General features: G+C 41.8%; 1 protein-coding gene across 20 annotated transcripts in view; it reads left to right on the forward strand.

Annotated features, from left to right (window-relative positions):
• The window catches only part of OBSCN (obscurin, cytoskeletal calmodulin and titin-interacting RhoGEF), a 185493-nt gene that overhangs the window by 148281 nt on the left and 18650 nt on the right, over positions 1-18562 (forward strand). For 19 of the 20 annotated variants that reach the window (XM_084282486.1, XM_084282500.1, XM_084282501.1 and 16 more), the window contains 11 exons: positions 9153-9401; positions 11402-11525; positions 11851-11984; positions 12351-12463; positions 14392-14560; positions 15059-15140; positions 15753-15953; positions 16370-16430; positions 17189-17266; positions 17442-17614; positions 18491-18517. In XM_084282486.1, coding sequence (XP_084138612.1) covers positions 9153-9401; positions 11402-11525; positions 11851-11984; positions 12351-12463; positions 14392-14560; positions 15059-15140; positions 15753-15953; positions 16370-16430; positions 17189-17266; positions 17442-17614; positions 18491-18517 — 1411 coding nt within the window. Of the gene's footprint in view, positions 1-2367; positions 6730-9152; positions 9402-11401; positions 11526-11850; positions 11985-12350; positions 12464-14391; positions 14561-15058; positions 15141-15752; positions 15954-16369; positions 16431-17188; positions 17267-17441; positions 17615-18490; positions 18518-18562 lie in introns of those variants that run through there. The other variant, XM_084282498.1, reaches the window with a different exon arrangement.

The following is an 18562-nucleotide window of genomic DNA, read 5'->3' on the forward strand; positions in this document are numbered from 1 at the left end:
AGCTGAAAAAAATGCTTTTATTTCACATCTCTCCTCACTAAGCTTACAGTCCTCTTCATGATTTCAGATCACAAGAAGCAACATTAATATTGTATGATTAAATAAAGACAAACTAATGCAAAATACCATCAGTTCAGCTGGTTCGTAAATTTTTAACTGCTCCATGGGCTATTGCATTGGGCAACTCGAGAAGTGATTCCTAAATTAAGGGCTGCAGCTCCAAAGGAGGTTGGTATCTTTATGAGTGGGATCTCAGACTAATGGAAATCCCCCACTTTTTGCTAATGGATGGGGTCACAAACCCATTAGGGAAGCCCCCAACTTAGTAGTATATCAGTAGGATAGTGATGGAGTGAAGTTTGGAACAGCTCTCTTAAGGACACATTGCATCTTTTACAAGGTAGTGAGCAGAGCAAGAGCAGCAGCTTTGAAACTACCACCAGGAAAAAAATTAACAGGTAATTTGGGGACAAGATTGAACAATATCTGTATGTGTAAATCCCAGAGCCAAAAAAGCATTTTAACTTTGCAATATAGAGCAAAGTCTAATGCAACCATAAAAAGGATTCGTTCTCATCTGTATCAGAAGGGACTTAATTTTGCATAATTCAGAAAGGTGCCGTGGTCATTATGAAGGCTCTGCATTGCAGTGTCAGCAAACAAGCCCAACAAGAGGTACAGAAAAATTCTGATAACTTTTGGGAAAGAGTAAAGCAATAGGAGGTAAGCAGTAGAAGAGAAAGCAACTCAGGGAGAAAAGAAATATCCAATCTTGACCTTTACCTCATCCTCAGAAAAATCATGGAAAAAAAAATCTGAGCTCATTAGGAGAAGGCACTACCAAACCAAGTCCAGTCTCCAAAGATCAAATTGGTAGATGAGAAAGCCTACAAGACCTCCAAGCTGGTTAGCCTTCTGTGCTGGTTAGGGAATTGCAGCAGGACAAACAGGCTCTGCTTTCACAGGGGCTCCTTTCACCTGTCTCAGTCCTGACTGAAGAGCCAGAGATCTGGAGAGCAGAACTATTGGTTTCAGCCCTTCCAGGCAGCATGTCAGACTAGCTGCTGAGGCTGGGGAGGGAACAGAGAGAAACAGAAGAATAAAAAAAGCTATTGTATTGATTCATAATCACTCCTTCCCGCCTCAGGCGATTGTCTTTATCCTTCAGATACCTCTATTTTTTTTATTCCAGTCTCTGTTGCTTGGAGGCAGGAAGAGAATCTCAGTACAAAAACAAAATCAGTTTTGCCTCTTGGCTCTACTGAATCAGCTACCTCTGCTGAAGAGCATCAGCTTCTTTGCACTTGCAAAGCAAATGCTGTCTTTGCTATCACGTTTTTCCATGTGAAAAATGGCACTGAAAAAATCTGCAGGAGTAACTGCATATTAAAGATTTGAATTATGAACTTTAAAGACTGAGCTTGGGTGTTCCTGTCCCCAGCTTTTAGTTATTGATCCAATTTAATCTGTAGCTCATTTAAAGTCAGTTTGCTCCGGGATGGGAGCAGAGGATTGTTTTGACACAAGCAGTGTGTATCTCTGCAGAGATACTGAGAAATCCCAACTGCTGTGGATGCCTCAGAAAATATAAAGCAGAATTCCTCTGAGAAATAGCAATCATGCATCCCAGATTGATCTGGTATTCCTATGGCAATCTCTGACAGTAGGATCAGGCTGTGGCTGCAATGACAATATTATGAAGAGTAAAAATGAGTATAGTTTGACATAGATGACTTCTGCAGGAAATGTTTTAACTTCTTTTTCTTGGCTTCCAAATGCCCTCTTAATGTAACAGTTCTGCCTGTGGAAAGGTAGACCTGTGGTCTCAAAATAATCAACAGCATAAAGATATGATAGACTTATTAAAAAAAGAGGAAACTACTGACCCTACTGTAAAAAAGAACATTTTGCCATTGAGTTTGAAGCCCAGATTTTAGCCAAGGACACTTAGAAAAAGTGTGAACACCACGAGTGTTTAAAATCTTTGGGTGAAACTGCTATGTGGGTCCAAAGTAGCATAGTAGGTGGTCAACACAGCATGTGAGATATAGCAGCATCCAGAAGACCATTTCTCAGCTGGAGGTACTCGTATTTGTGCACTCAAGGAGGCTAATGGAGGTCGGATCCACCTTGGGGAAACAGCACTGAGGTTCTGACTGATTCAGAAAGTAAGTGGAGATGGGCATGTGGGTGTGTGTGTTGTGTGTGTACCCCTTCCGAAATGACACGCTTCACCAAAAGCTGGAGTGCTCATAAAACTAACCCCACCGTAGCGCCTTGATCCACTACGGCATGTGCGGATGGAGTGTGGCTCCCCAAAAAGTCTCGTCTTCTTGCCAACTCCATCTCAACCCTTTCCCTCATCAGCGAGGAAACGATAACCACGGTGGTGAAGAGCCCAAGGCAAAGGGGAAGGGTTTCTCCTGCCCGTTCTTCTTCAGGTCATTCACCTTCCCGCTCCCCAAGAGCGGAGCCAACTCCAGAGCCAGTTTACGTTTCAAAGATCAGGCAGCCTGTCCACAGACATGAGCAAGAGGCAACATCGAAGTCTGCTGTCCCCATGCTTTATGTCACAGAGCCCGAGAACAGGCAAGGAGCAGCAGCAAGAGAAATCACAGAGACCAAGACGGAAGAGCAAAAGCGCAAATGGGTTGAAGTAGAAGAAATAATTGAATTCAAGGTGAAAAAATCACCAAAACCTGCAAGGAAAAGAGGATCTTCCCCAGCAAAACAAGAAAAAGATGACTCAGGGGTGTTAACATTCACTTTTCCCAGCTCAAGGCCTAGGCATTCCCCAGATGACGATCCAAACACAAACAATTCCAACAATAAACTGGTGGAACAGTCAAAATCTTCTTTGCCTAAAGACAGTCTCTCGGAAGTTGATATCCAGCCCCTGGTGTATACAACAGATCAGGAAGGACCTCAAGGCAGCAGCGAGGACAGAAGTTCCCCGTGTGGGTCTGAACAACTAGGCAATAATTCATTTATTGATTACGGAACTGAAGGAAAGAGCAGCCCCCAGGAAGCGAGTGCCCACAGTGGATCAGGTGTCGATTCCCCACTGCTTGCCTGCGGGGGAGAGCCCTTGGTCTTCAGCTTTGAGACAGGTGCTGCAGACGAACACCAACTTCTGTTCTCACCAGCGAGCCCCGAGGTTAAAGAAGAGGAGGATGAATTAGACACATCTTGGCCTATTGAAGAGGGGATACCCGAAGTAGTGCCAGATGTCGTTCCAGAAGAGGATAATGTCGTCATAGTTGATGAACCAGAAGAACTACAGACAGAAGACATTAGCACCCGGGACCGCAAAATCTTAACTCACAATGGCAAAGTATTAACTCTGGAGGATCTTGAAGATTATGTTCCTGAAGAAGGCGAGACCTACGGGTGTGATGATCAGAACCAGACAGCAGACAAACCGTGCGAGATCTCCGTGCTCCAGACAGAGATTAACGAGCCAACGATTGGAAAGCCGGTGCTGCTGAACCTGGGGAGACCCGTGGTTTCCAAGCCCAGGCAAAGATTTTTCAGCAAGTTTGAGGAGCACGTTCCTGGGGGCGTGTTCGTGTCGGCATCTCGAGTAACTGGTGTGCAGTCTGTAGGCCCCTCAAACATCTCTTTCCATGTGAGTGATACCTGCATGGCGGTGACGCCTGGAGTGCACGCGGCCACAGCAGCTGCTTCTTCTGGTCCCTCCTTTACGGTGAAACCATCTTTCTGCACTGAAGTCCAGCTCTCGGCAGACAACGGACAGTCGAGCTTTAAAACTGAAGTTTCCACAAGAACCCTCAGCTATGGGACTGTTGGCGAGCCTGTGACGCTGCACATCAGCACAGAAGACCTCTCCCAAAGCTGAGCAGAAACAAGCATAATTTTTAACACAAAAGAAAAGCAGAAAAAAAAAATAATCAAAATTGTTGTAGGTGAGGAGAATTGGTGGCAATGATTTACAAGGTAATGTGTATGAGGGAATACCTTTGAAAAAAATGTATTTAAATATGAGTTTTTCCAGTCTTAAAGGGAACATGTATGTCAGTTTGGTAATTTTAAAAGCTTTGATCGAGGTGAACATATATCATTCCAGAGTGGAGCTGTGGTGATAGGTTTAAGAAAAGCCTGATTCTCCTACCTGTGACACAAGTATAAATAATTGCTGTTTTGTTCGTGAACATAAAAATGATTTCAAGTGCCAACTTGTAAATTATAGTGTGGCAAGAAGGTGAAAGTACCCAAGGTTTTCAGCATCCTTCAGCAGCCAGAGTAGGAAGACTGTTTCCAGCTAAAGCAATCTCCTGTCATGGTGTGCACCTGAAGGTCATGAAGTTTCGCACTGCTTTGACACCAATTAGCTCTGCCAAAAAAAATTCTTAAAAAACCTTTCAACATGCACAGTCTGAGTAAATTATTATGAACTTCTGCCACAGAATGAAATAACTCGGCAATATTGCATTTACTAGGAATGCAAAGGGCTGCTCAGACCTTTCAGTTGAAATTCTAACTTGACTGAAGTCAGTGGTCAAAGTCCCGCTGACTTGAGGAGGTCAAGGATTTCATTGCTTTCTTCTGCATTAAGTTTAAAAAAAATAAATAAAAATAGAAGAAAAAATACCATATTTAAAATGACAGCTATGTTCAAGTCCACTTCCTAGTGGTGTAAAGATGTAGGTTTCATTTTCTCTGCATTCTAGCGTAGTGGATTTATGAACCATACCTTTTAAAACACAGATTTACTTAATGCTCAGCAAAAGATTAAAGGGCTGCACAAACTGACTTCTGCATCTATAATCAAATGCTAATACATACAAAGAACCACAAATGTGGTCTTTGTCAATAAATATTACTGGTAGAATAATCTGGTATATTTGGTCTCCTGTCCATGCCAGTGGTGAAACACTGCTGTTAGCAGACTGATGGGTAACATCTCCTAACATGCTGAAAGGAATTCGCCACTGAGCAGCAGGAGCACAAACACAGTTAAAAACAAAACAAAGCAACAGATCTTTACCATAAATATCTGGCTGAAGAATACACCTGTTGATAATATTTTGGGCTGCTTGGAAGCACTGCCAGGTACAATTGCATCACGTTACTGTAACCACGTATGTTGAACTGCACTGTAGACGTCACCCTTACTGCCTTCTGTTGAGTTTCTCTGGAGCTTTGCAGCAGGAGAGCTGATTGAGGGGGGAAGGCTGAGATTCACTGGGCGTGGCTCATTTGTTCCTGTTGGCTTCACCAAAAGTGGAATTTGCACAAACCTTCAACAAGTTGCTCAGCCCTGGGAAGAAATGAGCTCATAGGCCCAAATACTGGTCCCAGTTGAAGTCAACTGGAATTTGTCATTGATCTCAGTAGGACCAAGCACTGGCCCTCTCCATCTGACAGAGGTATGGGGTGAAAAGTCCCAACACGTTGTCCCTGCTGAGTTGTGTGGCCGTGTCATAGTAGAAAATGTTTTCATTTAGATGGTACAGGGAAACCAGAAATGCTCAGATGCAGCTGAATTTCTAACTAGCATGAAGAGAGAGGATTGAGTGAGTTTTTGCCTTGGAAATGTTGGTGTGTGATGTTCTGTCTCAGTGTTTCCCAGCTAGGTAATATTGTGAAAGTTGTTCTGGAGTCCTCCTGGCAATATTCCTGCTAACAGGGACTGAATTTACAAAAGGTGCTTGTAGAAAAGAATGCAATTTTTTTTTCTTCAGTGGGTGCACCTTGATCATGTGGTGACTGAAATGAATGCATTTCACAGCCTTTTTCATTTCAATATCCAGACAGGATATTATGTGTAATACCACGTGAACCACCCTCCAGATATAGATGCTTTTCCAGTGATTGCATATGGTGAAAGAAATGACATTTGCCTCTTTTATGTTACTCTTCTGTTTTTGATAACAACTCCTTGGTTTATACTGTTTGTTTTATAATTAAGCAATACAATGGATATATATTAGTGCTTCTTTCATATATTGCACTGTACATTGGAAAGTAGCAGACATACAACATGGAAATACTTTTGAAATGGAAAGTATTTCTTTTGTATCAGACCTGATTCTATTCTCAGTTATTCAAGTATCCATACAGAACAATTCCATGGGAGGAAGTGAATTTCATTTGGATTTACGTAGATACTGCTAACAAAGGAATTTGCTCTATATTAGTCACTAAAAACATAATATTCATCCAAAAGATAGTAAAGATGGATAAAGGAATGTGGATATTCCTCCTGATGTGCTTGATGCTCAGGTATTTTTTTAAGAAGCTAGAAAGCTGCAGTTCAGATGGTCATAGAAAAAATACTCATTAGCCCAAAATAATTAACATCTGTTTACACTTTCTTTTGAAATCTAAGCAAAAGAAAATCAATTGAAAAGAATGTTTAAAATCTTTATGTAGAACTCTATTCAAAAAATGAAAGGTTTATGAGAAGTCCATCACATGTTCTTTCAAAATATTTTCCTAGAGGTTAAAAGTTATGCTTGTAAGTGATTAAACTTTGTAGATAACTAATGAGACGTGTGGGGGTTTATGTCTTGTAGATGAAAACACAGCTGTATTAAAATTTTAATACAATGTTTTACCATAATTCCTGCAGGTATTAATAAAGTGGAAACTTCAGTTTGCTTGAGATACAAAACAAACAAAAAACAACAAAGCAAATCAAATGCAAGATATGCTGTTAGATGCTGAGTTTATATCAATAAATGTCTTGCATCGGCTGTCACTAAACTTGCTGGTTTTGTGTTCTTCTCTGTTCACTGCACTCCATTCTCTGTCAGCTCATCCACTTCTCCCATCAACCAGCAGGAGCTGAGCTGCAGCCCATGGATGTTATTAACGCAGTTCGGCTCTAGCTGCATTTTTTTTACAGTTTCAGAAGTGTGGAAATGAAAGAACCTGTTTTGAGGGATACTTCCTCTTCAGCTTTAGGATCATTCAATAATTTGCTCAATAATTTTGAACAGTGCTTGTCTACCTGGATTTTTCTCTGAGGGTGATTTGGAGCTTCAAAATACCCGTGGGTCTTGTGTTCCTGGCTATTGGCTGGAGGAGATGTGAGGTGGAAAGGTTCATGGTCAAGATTTTAGGACTGGCAAACACATTGCCCATTGCAGGAGTGTCATCGCCTCAGTGTTAGTTTGATGTACCTTAGCTAATATTCAAGCTCCTCAGGTCAACAGCTTGAGTCCCAGTATGTAACATCATTAAGTAGGGAAGAAAGCAACGGTACTAGCAACACGAATCCTGCATTATCTTGTTAGGCCTGGAATGTCTGACAACAACCTCTTGCTTCACCAGTTCTCTTAGTTTGAACTTAATACCACCTTTGACCATAATAGTACAAGTCGTAGTTAAACTGAAATATGTTTTCTCTTTGAGAGGTACCGAGGGTGTTTCATGCCTTTCCAAATGGCTCACTTGTTGGCAGCTGCCCAGCTGGTAGGGCAGCACCAGCTGGCAGCAATCATAACAGGAACTCCAGGGAATCAAAATATTTTTCTAGGGAAATATTTAAAGATCTTTCACCAGCCCAGTGCTGATGACCGCTGATGGGGCAGTCTGGGACATGTAAGCAAAACTTGTTTTTTCCATCAACAGACCCAGAAGTGAAATATTCCATAACTATGGGGGGAGGACAGTAGAAAAAAAAATAAATAAATTCAAGTGACTTGTGTTAAAAGGGGGTGATCCAATCCTAGCCTTCAACTTTACCTTAAGGTCTATCATGTGAATTTGCTACCTAAAGGCTGCCTAAAGTGCTGCAGAACCTGCTGTATGTGAATGACATGAATAAAGTCAGAACCATGTGTATGCACTGACTTTATTTTTTTCTTTCAGCAAGATCCTGATTGCTCTCCCTGCATCTTGGCCCACTGGGAACCAATTCCTGGTATGGCTGGGAGTCACTTTTTCTGCTTCAAGAATACAATCAGAATTATTTTTCTTTTACCCATGGGAATTTTTTCTTTTTTTTACTTCCTTTATGAAATATTTTTAAAATAATTAAGGTTTGGGCAAGCAGAATAAGATGTCTAAAGTAGAGCTTTTTAGCTCATTTTGTCGTGGACTGCAACATCATTCACATTTGTACTCTTCCTTTGTGAGCAATCACATTGTAAACATGATGAATAGTCTTACTCTGACATGGGTTTTGTCATTTTTGATGGGTCTTTAAGGGTATCCCTAGATATCTGTCCTTTTGTTGTGCCTCATGTTTTGGGGAAGGAGTGCTGGGCAGGAGATTGGATGTGATTAGCTCCTGAGGTCCTCTCCAATCTGAATTATCCATTGATCCCACCTTGCCTAGCTTCTTCTTCCAGTGCTGGCTGGGGAGGAGTCTGTGGGATTTGTCTCCCAGGTGGCTGTTCTGCAAATATGTGTGTTCAAAATCCATTTTTGTTTGGAAAGCTTCGTCTTCTTTCTTCCTTCAGGACTGTAGTTTCTTGTGGTAGAAGGTATGTCTTCCCGTGTGTAATGCTTCCCTATCCACATCTGTTGTGCATTAATGTGTACACCAGCTGGCCTTGCCCTTATAGTATCTTACACAGCTGAGTGCAAATTTAAGTTTCAGGCACTTTCCAGTGCAAACCTAAATATTGCAAAGGAGGACAAATACATTATTCTTCAATCAGTAGCTTCAAACTCTTTTTTGCCAACCTTTCAGGCTTATCTCCCTTCTTCAGAGGCGCCACCGAGCATGGTACGTGCTCGTTTCTCCTTCCCCTTCCTTGGTACAATTTCATCCTCCTCGCACATAGTCTCAGTATCAGCACAGCAGGTCACCTCTGGCTTCATTTCACTGCTCTCATTGAAAGTATTTTTGCCAGGCCAGCTAGTGTGGGGTCGAGATGAATCCCAATGCGGGGAGATAAATCCCTCCTTCCACTGTCTGAGGGGCCAGGGACACGCGGTGTGGTGCGGTGTCCTCGTCCCCATGAGATGCGTCTGTCCAAAGTTTGTCGTGCCAGTCTCCTTGTCCTGAGTCTTAGCTACCTTCCCTCCTGCTGGAATAAGCGTTCCTGCATCATCTCCCTGCTCTGTGAGGGGAGAAGGACGTGATGACAGATGTTTCTTCTGCTTGCGAGGGGTTGGATGCTGCTGCTGTTTTCTTTTTATGCTGAAGAGAGAAAAGCTGTTCTTCTTGTCTGTAGGAAGGGCTTCCTCACAGCCGGCGCGGGGGACTTCTGTCCAGGCCTCGCTTCAGCGTGCTGACCAGGAGATCAAGACAGCTCTAAGGAAACTTGTGGACTCGGCATCACTGCTTGTGACTCTTCCCCCGGGCATGCAAGGAGCTGGTGGCTATGGCCTTCCTGGGCCCGTTCCCTCAGACCACTCGGGAGCAGCAGCTGCGCCTCCCGTTCATGAAGCCAGCACCCAAACCCAGGCTGCTGGAGGGCACGGTAGGTCTGGAATTAATCTGGAACGTGTCACAGGGACGTTGAGAGAGACAATGATGCTGAACACACAAATAAGGATTTATTTTTTTTTCCTCCTTGGTTTTCCGTTTTGTTTTGAGCAGCTGCAGGGTAAGAGAGGACATTCGGACCCAGGGAAACGTGGGGCTGTGGGTTGGGGTTAGGTTGGCACGAAGCTTGGGGCAGATCTTTCTGGAAATGGGATTTGGTGTGGTGGGGAACGGAGATTGTTTTTCTCCTCATCTGCCATAAACAAGCTGGAGATTTAAGAGCCCTTCGTCAACTGCCAGAGGCTCTCCAGCATGTAGGGCACAAGTTCACCTGCAGTTCGCTTGCCCTGGAGCTTGAGGAGACTCCTCAGCAATTTATTTGCTTAACACCAATGATGTGTGTGACTGTCTCTTGCCATGGGAACGAGGCTTTCATGTCTGTGGTGTTTCTGAAACGCACGAACAAGCTGCAGCCCTTCTGCTCCTCCTTGTGCTTCTGCCCTAACAACTTGTCTGAGCTGTCTGTGTCCTGTCAGAGCATCTGGCCTCCACCAAGGTGATCCTAAAAGGACTTGTCAGGTAGCCTGCAGCCCTCAAACTCCAGACACTGTTAAAAAAAAAATAAATATAAATATATAAATATATTTGTCTAAAACTTCAGAGCCATTGAATGGAATCAGACACAAAGCATCTGCTTAAAAATGGCAGGATTTTAAGACCTTTTGTTGTTGTTCTTTGAGTGGGAAGTCATCCATGCAAATAATCTGCTGAAGCAGAATTATTTAAAAATCATCAGAAGTAAAATATGAAATGGATTATTTCTTTAGTCTCAACTACAGAGAACACAGAATAGCAAATGTGATGGCTCTGCAGTCCTTTCATTCGAGGCAGCTAAAGGTCTTATCAACAGGGGAATTATTTTAATAAGATGGAGGCTTGACAACTGTCACTTTGATTATATGTTTTAAATAAAAAGAGGGCAAATATTTTGATAGTGCTGGCAACAGGAAAGCACAAAACCATTTTCCACCCAGCTGGGATCTTTGACCCTGCCAGTAATGCTTTGAATAATCATGCTCATCAAAGTAAAGCAGTATTATGTGCTTTCTAGAAACTGCTGCTTTCTTCCAAAACCAGCCTGCACCAAACATTCTCAGAATGTTCCCCCAAAAGCTCCTTCCCGCTGGCAAAAGTCTTCTCTTGATTTCCTCTTTTCTCAGATGGAAAAGATGAATTTTATTCTAGAGTGTAACTCTAGTGGTCAGTGTCAAAAGAAAACCAGGTACTTTTGGCATAGATGCTCAAACCACTTTTTGATGATATATCTAATCAAATAATTAGTAATAATAACAAACAAACAAACAAAAATCTCATCTGCCTTCGAGCTCCTCCATCTTTTTATTTCCTCCTTCCCGTAATGTTCAGCTGCCAAACCTTGTTCTGGTGTAATTTAAGAGCTGTATGGGGACATTTTCCAAGAACCCAAGGGAGGTGTACCAGATTACTCCTCCAAATTAGTCTATCTCCATGCAATCTGATTGCACCAGTGAATCCAAAACTGTCCTTACAATGCATAGCTTAATTGTATTATTTTTGTGTAGAAAGCTAACACCAGGCATTTCATCATAGTCACACACTGGTGGAACCCAAGTTCAATTATCTCCTAAAATGGATGCTCTGAACTAACACTTTCCTTTCAGTCATCCTACTTCTTTTTGTCCCTATTGACTGCCTTTTCTATTTGTGCTAGCATGTGTTTCTTTACAGAAAGGTTCATATAAATAAAAAATAAAAAATAATAAAAAGCAGCCCTTCGCTTCATATGGCCTTCTCAAAAGGGCCAAATTCCCCCCTTAAATTCAGTTGCACTCAGCTGAGGTCAGATGGGTTCAGCTTTGACACAAGGCAAACTGGAGATGACTCCAAAGTTTCGCTCCTGGTTTCAGCTGTGCCCTCATAGGTGACCTGTCTAACTTTCCCTATTTCTGCCACCAGACAAAGCACAAAGGCAGATTCCAGCTGAAGAGCCACGTGCACCGAAACCCAGCCTTGGCCTTTCCCATGAAGAGGCGGCGGCTGGAGCTGAGAGCGCTCAGGAGCGCACTGTTCCCATTTCCAGGTGAATACAGGTTCTGGTACACAGATTTCCAAACGTGGCAGACTTCGTTATCAGAAAAGCCAGTCCTCTGTAGAGAAGCAGGTGGTGACTTGAACTGGTTCTTGTAGGTTTGTTATCGTTTTCAGAGCCCTGTTCATGCATGCAGTGTGCAAGAAGGATATAAATGGTTGGGGAGAAATTAATTCCACCAAAACTAAATTCTTCTTTTATTAATTTTAAGTAGTATTGTTTTGCCTGGTGGTTAAACACATAGATCGATGGCAAGGTATAATCCTATATCCCTGCAGTTATGTGTGACTGTGTAATGATCTTTTCTTTATGAAAGAACACCACCAGCTGCGGGGGCAGGAGACTGGTACAGAAGAGAAGAAGATGTGGTCTGGGACATACACAAGGAAGTTTATATTGAGACCACGGAAAGAACTCGTGTGTACAAGACTGAGGATAAGACCCCAACAAGTAAGGAAGAGACTTATTTCAATTTCCCAAATCCTGCGATTGTCGATTGTCTTCTCTTTGGCTGATATCTCTCATTGACTGTTCTGGTGGCGGTGGTTTTTGTTTTGAAATAATTCAATGTCTTGACCAATAACTGTTTATTAAACAAAAAGTAACATATAAGCATGAAGATAAGAAGCCTAAAGGTAATGCCAATATAAAGAAGCCCAGAAATATTACTACGATATCTCTTGATTTGATATTAAGACAATACCATATCCAAAATTGTTGGTCATGGAAATCCCATTTGAGTAACTCAACCTAAAGCAGCACACTGTGGACAAAGTTATGGTATCATGAATGCCTCAGACTTTTGTGTTTCACCAGGTCCTCCCTATATGCAAGTGACAATAGAGGACGTGCAGGTGAATGCTGGGGAGCGTGCCAAATTTCAGGCAGTCATTGAAGGAACCCCTCAGCCTACTGTGTTGTGGTTTAAGGTAAGTGCAGACGTTTCCCTGGACTGTGGAAAGGACTGCAAAGCAGTACTTCCGTGGGGAAAATATATTTATTCTTTCATCTTACACCTCTTACACTGATTCTGGGTCGTATCTGTAGATGCTGAGTCAGTTGCAGGTCTCCTTGGAACACCAATCATGCACCTTGCTTTGTCTTGTCTCCAGTGTCACTGAGGCTCCTTTCACAGGGAGGATGAACAGAGAGGTTGGGAGACCTAGGTGGGCAGGAGGTGTCTGTCTGAGAGCCACCAAGATGTGTGCTATAGTTTTGGGGTCACGAATGGGCTTCAGAATGGTTTTGCAATTGTCAGCTGATTTCCAGGCTCTGTACCTCTTCTATAAACTGAGTAAACTGAGTGTGAGTAAGGACTGTAAGTGATCCAATGGAAAGGAACCAGAAATCATTTATTGTTCCCCAGAATATTGCTGTGCCCCTCGAACAAGCCAGTGTTGTTCCATAATGATTGTCTGGAACTCTTCTGTCCAAAAAACTGTTTTTGTTCACAACATTTTTATTCTATTTTTTTCTACCTTCTGTATAGGAAGGGCAAGGATAAGCTACTCAGACAAATAAAATAACCTTAAAAAACAAACAACCCCCTCCTGTACCTACATGTGCACACCTACACATACCTGAACACATTGAAAAGATAAGAACAAGGCAAGAATATGTGATATATCCTGTTGGTGTTCTCCCAGTCTCTAACATTTTCAGCTCAGGATTATCCTGAACTTGATGAACTTTCACCTGTTCACTAACCCATAACAAAGCACTCCTCCATACATTTATTTAGTCTCCCCTTGCACCAATGTAAGCTTCTTGCATGCAGTGTCCTTTGGCAAGGAGTTCAATCCAACAATAGTATGTTGCCCAAAGCATCATACAGTGTTCTGTGAGTGCCCTTAATTCTTGTATCAGAAAAAGTCTGTCCTTACCCACTCTTTCCAAACTATTCAGAATTTTAGACAGCTCTGTCATATCGCATTGCTAAAGCCTCCCTTCCAGGCTGAAAAGCCCCAGCTTGCTCTATCAGTCCTTGTCTGGAAGCTATTACAGAGACAGCATTGCTGCAACAGTTCCTCACCGTTGACAAACCTAGGATTTATAAAATGGTACTTTCTATCACCTTCCATGTTTCTTCCCTAATAATTTCTAACATCTGGTATGTATTTTTTGCTGTTGCTGTTTTTTGTGGTTTTTTTTTTTTTGACTGCCATCTGGCAGCTGCTGTTGCCATGCAGTGATCTGTTGTAATTCAAAGTTTTGCTGCAGTGTAGTAAAGAACAGCTCACAGCCCATCGTTTCTTATGGAGAAACAGGGTTGCATCACTTTATGTTTTATCTGTATTAAATTTCATCTAACATTTTTTACTGCCCAGTCAAATGGTCTCATAAGATCTGCACATCTTCATAATCTAATCTGCCCTCTATGTCATACATCCCGTCCTGTAATCTTTTTTTATGGCATTTATGGGTGTAAAGCAGAATGCATGCCAGCACAAACTGGAGACCAGGCAGGAACAACGCTGCTGATTTTTGTGCTCCCTGGGCTGACTGCCCAGGCTTGGTGTGTTGGAAGAGATGAAACATAAACCACATAGCCCTGGTGATCCCTCCCAAGCCTGTATTCCTATGAAAAAAACGTTCATAATTATAATTAATGAAAATAAAATAAAATAAAATAAAATAAAATAAAATAAAATAAAATAAAATAAAATAAAATAAAATAAAATAAAATAAAATAAAATAAAATAAAATAAAATAAAATAAAATAAAAGTTGTGTAACAAAGAGAAACAGCCATGAGGACTTCTTCAGCCAGCATCTGTTTTTCTTTCCATTTCATTGAAGAGGAGAAATATGTTTCCATCTTGGTTTTCTAGTACCAAAAAGTCCTTTCATTCTTTCAGGGCACTTCACTGCTGACAGACAGCAACAGGCTGTACCAAGGGATGGCAGGCACAACATATTTCTTAATCCTGGACAACGTTGGCTCAGAAGATGGTGGTGTCTATACCTGTGTAGCCAAAAATGCAGGAGGGGAGGTTTTGTGCAAAGCTGAGCTTGTTGTACATGAAGGTAACGTCATTCTTTCAGCTGCAGGAGTTGATGTGATAGCCCCTGAAATATTTATACTGTTGCCATCTTTTTCTGGTACTTGTATGGTTTCTGACATGTACTCCTACCTAGCAGTTGGATATTAATGGTATGGTGTGATCCAGTATAAAAGTAAATGATCTAATCACCTATACAGATGGGCAAAGGAGTTTGTTCGCTTTTTTTCCCTGCTTGAGACCATATGATGAACAGATATAATGGGCCACAGAAATAAGTGGGGGCTTGCCTCTGGTGGTGGTCTGCTCTTTAGCCTGAGTCCTCTGATTGTTGTCAGGTGAAGATGCAACCCCAGTGATTGTGTTGGCAGGTTTTGTCATCAGAGAACTGCACCTAATTCTGTGCAGAAGTTTAGAGGAGCCCTGTGTAGTTTCTTGCTTTACCCTGTCCTGAGGTAACTTTATATACTGGTATATATCATGATCTGAATATTAACCCTTACATTTTTCTTCATTTCCAAAGCTAAGAAAGACCAAGCAGCAAAAAAAGTGGCCACTCGGAGAAAACTCCATTCCCTGTACGAGGTTAAGCAGGAGATTGGAAGGTAAAGGAATTTCCCAATGTTACAGCATCACACAGGAGTACAGCTAATTGCCCATCTCAGCTGCTGAGCAGCAGCAAACAGAGGCAGAAGGGGGTCCCAGCTGTGAAAAAGCAGGGAATGGGGAAAGGACTGGCAGAAGTGGAAGGTCACCCCACTGCAGGTGGGCTGGAAACACTTTTCTGAGCTTTCTGCCAGGCTGGGAGAGTCCATAGAGCCCGTAGGTCCAGGTGGCTCCAACCAGAGAAATACCAGCCAGAAGCTGGCAGAAAAGGTGCCCAGGTATGGCCCTTGGGCAATATTAGCCTCAAAAGCCCACAGCAATGTACTTACAAGCACTGTGTCCATCCAAGGGGTCCAATAGCATCAGCCTTTGCCAGCACAAACCTTCAGCACCTGAAATTCCTTTTCCTTCGATGGGAACTCATTGCTTAGTTTTGGAGACAGCCGGGAGAGGGCAATAGCAGCTCGCACACAGGAAAATCAGCTTTGGTGGAGAGTTTCAGCCCTGAGCAGTAGGAGCTGAAAAAGGCTGGGGAGTGGAAAGGTCCACACCTGCAGTGCAGGGGGCTTTGAACCGAGTCTGAGCAGGGCTTGTCCTTTGATTTTACACAGGGGGTGCTTCAGCTTTGTGAAACGAGTTGTGCATAAAGGGAACCGAGTGTCTTGTGCTGCCAAATTCATCCCTCTGCGAAGCAAAACGAAGGCTCGTGCACATCAGGAGAGGGATATTCTTGCCTCTCTGTCCCACGACAGAATTACCAGGCTGCTGGATCAGTTTGAAACACGGAAGACCCTGATTTTGATTCTGGAGTTGTATCCTTTTCTGTGCTTCTTCTCTGAGGAGGCTGGGAAGTATTCGGTTCCTCAGGCAGACCTCAGTTATTAAATAACAAAGCAAAGAGCCATTTTTAGTTTTTGCCTGAGATTAAAATAAAACAAAACAAAACAAAACAAAAAATCTTTCCCCACTCTACAGGATAACATAGCTATGTGCACTCCTCACTGAAGTACTATGTTTCTGATGTTTTAGGAAAAGCTATGATACTTACATACACAAATGGGAACGGGTTGTTAAGCACCAAAGATCTTTTCTGAAATATCTGGAAGCAAATGACTCGGTTTGCAATGAGATCTCATGAATTCTGCTCGCTGTTAGTTGAGCAGAGGTGGCTACAGAGTAAAAATAGTAATTTACCTGTAGCTGTATTTGCCCTTAATGCCATTGTGAGATGCTCCAGCGAGGAGCTCCTTGACCGTCTATTCAAGAAGAGTGTCGTCACTGAAGCAGAGGTAAGCTTTCCTTCTCGTTTGCAAGTCTAGAGCTGGTGGGTAACACCTGTTTCTTCAGCAGAGAATAACTTCCAGCTGCATTTTCTTTTTCCAATGTGAGGAATATCTCTGAGCCATTGATAATCTGTTAAAAGAGAATCAGGATTTAAAGTGTGTTCCCATCAGCTTTTATTGCCCAGTTTCTTCAGGGAATGACTAGAAACTACCAGTGATTTTGTACACCAGCATCACGTTCAGCCTAATACACACACTGTTTGCTGATGCACCATTTCTTTGCTCTCTGTCACCTGGAGATCCCATATCTTCACTTGTTTAATATTGTAATGCTTTGAACGCTTCATCCCTTCACAATTGTACGGGTATCCAAGGGCTGAAATTAAAGTTTCTAAGATGGTGGGTTTGTTTTTTTTAATATTTGGTACACAAAGCTCAAAATGTTTCACATCTCCTGTCTAGTAGCCAGGTTTCCCATATTTATTGCTAAAATTGATTTTTTCAATTTTCAATTCAATTAGGGCTTTCTCCCATTAGGCACAGCTTCATTCCACACAGTAGTGTTTAGTTCACATCTTATTTCAACTGCAAGAACTAATATAAGAAATCCAGTTCAGTTTTAAAAGTATTCCTTGTTCAGTCTCTTCCTCTCTTACACAGAAAAAAAAAATGAAACCATTGGTGGAATCAGGGACCTTCTTAATTTAATATTAATGTTTAATGCTTTAATGACTAGTTGTTTAATATCTTGATGTTTTTTTTAGGTCAAATTGTATATCAAGCAAATTTTGGAAGGAGTCAAATATCTTCATGACAACAACATCCTACATTTGGACATCAAGGTAATGTGCAGTGACAGGTCTAGTTTGTCGTTGCTTCTTGTTGGCCAGGGAATGGGTGTTTTCCATTTGATTTGTTCTTACAACTGAAAATATTTCCCATTCTCAATAAAAGTTTGCTTATTTTATAATTTATTTTGATTTATTTTATTTTATTATTTTATTTTTATTTTACCAGCCTCTGAATATCCTCATGGTTTATCCTGAAAGGGAAGACCTTAAGATCTGTGACTTTGGATTTGCTCAGAAGATCACCCCCTTTGAGCCCCAGTTCAGCAGATATGGGTCTCCAGAGTTTGTTGCCCCAGAAATTGTTTCTCAGTCACCAGTGTCAAAAGCAACTGATATCTGGTAACCTATTGTCTTTCTAAAAACCTTTTGCACTAGACTGCCAGAATTTGGGGCTTCTAGATTGAAATAAATGTTTTCTTAGGAATACCTTGTGACCTTGTACTGTATGCACATTCACTCCATAGGGTAATTCATTGTAGATACATCAAACTATTTTGCAGTGGATAGGCTTCATTATCACAAGCTCAGTATCCTCTATGGGGATACTGTTGTGCAGAATCACATGCTGTTGGTCATACCTGCAATGTCTGCAATGTACCACACGCTTATAGGTACAAACAGGGCACTGCAAGTGAGTAATACTGCACGTTGATAGAGAAGGTGCAGTAAAAAAGTTAACATTTAATGAGTAACTGGACTCGTGATGATATGAAAAGACACTAAAAGTGAACATGGAGAATCCCAAACTCTATTTAAGGAACTATTTTTTAAGGAACCCTATTTAAGAAGCTATTTAAAGCTTCTTCTTTCTATTTTGGTCACTCATTATTGAACTCTGATAGCTAATTAATGCAAAGGAGCATCTTAGAGAAGCCGATCTTTCATAAAGAGGCAGCAACTAGAGAGAACGATCCCAGGAGGCTTTCTAGAAAAGGCAAACAGTCTCTAAAAAGTATTTTGAGTCTTTGCCTCTACCTGTGCTTTAAAAATGGAGGAATACTTGAGACCAATCTTATAAAATGCTGAAAGAAAAAAAAAAAAAAAAAAAAAAAAGGTGAAAGCAAAAGCTTTTGGGATTTATTTTCCTTGGAAAGGTGGGGAGTAGAAAGTTATCTTACTGTGCTAAGGTGTCTAGTGGCAGGAAAAGGGGCTGTGTGCTTGAGAAGGAGGGAGAAAGTGATGGACGTCTGACATTTGTGTTCTTTCTCTCCTCAGGGCTGTTGGAGTCATCACATATTTAAGGTAAATAAATCTGCTTGGACATACTTATTCAACATCCCCTTGCCA

The sequence above is a fragment of the Netta rufina genome (genome assembly GCF_964035555.1).
Source record: "Netta rufina genome assembly, chromosome: 2".
Taxonomy (NCBI): Eukaryota; Metazoa; Chordata; class Aves; order Anseriformes; family Anatidae; genus Netta; species Netta rufina.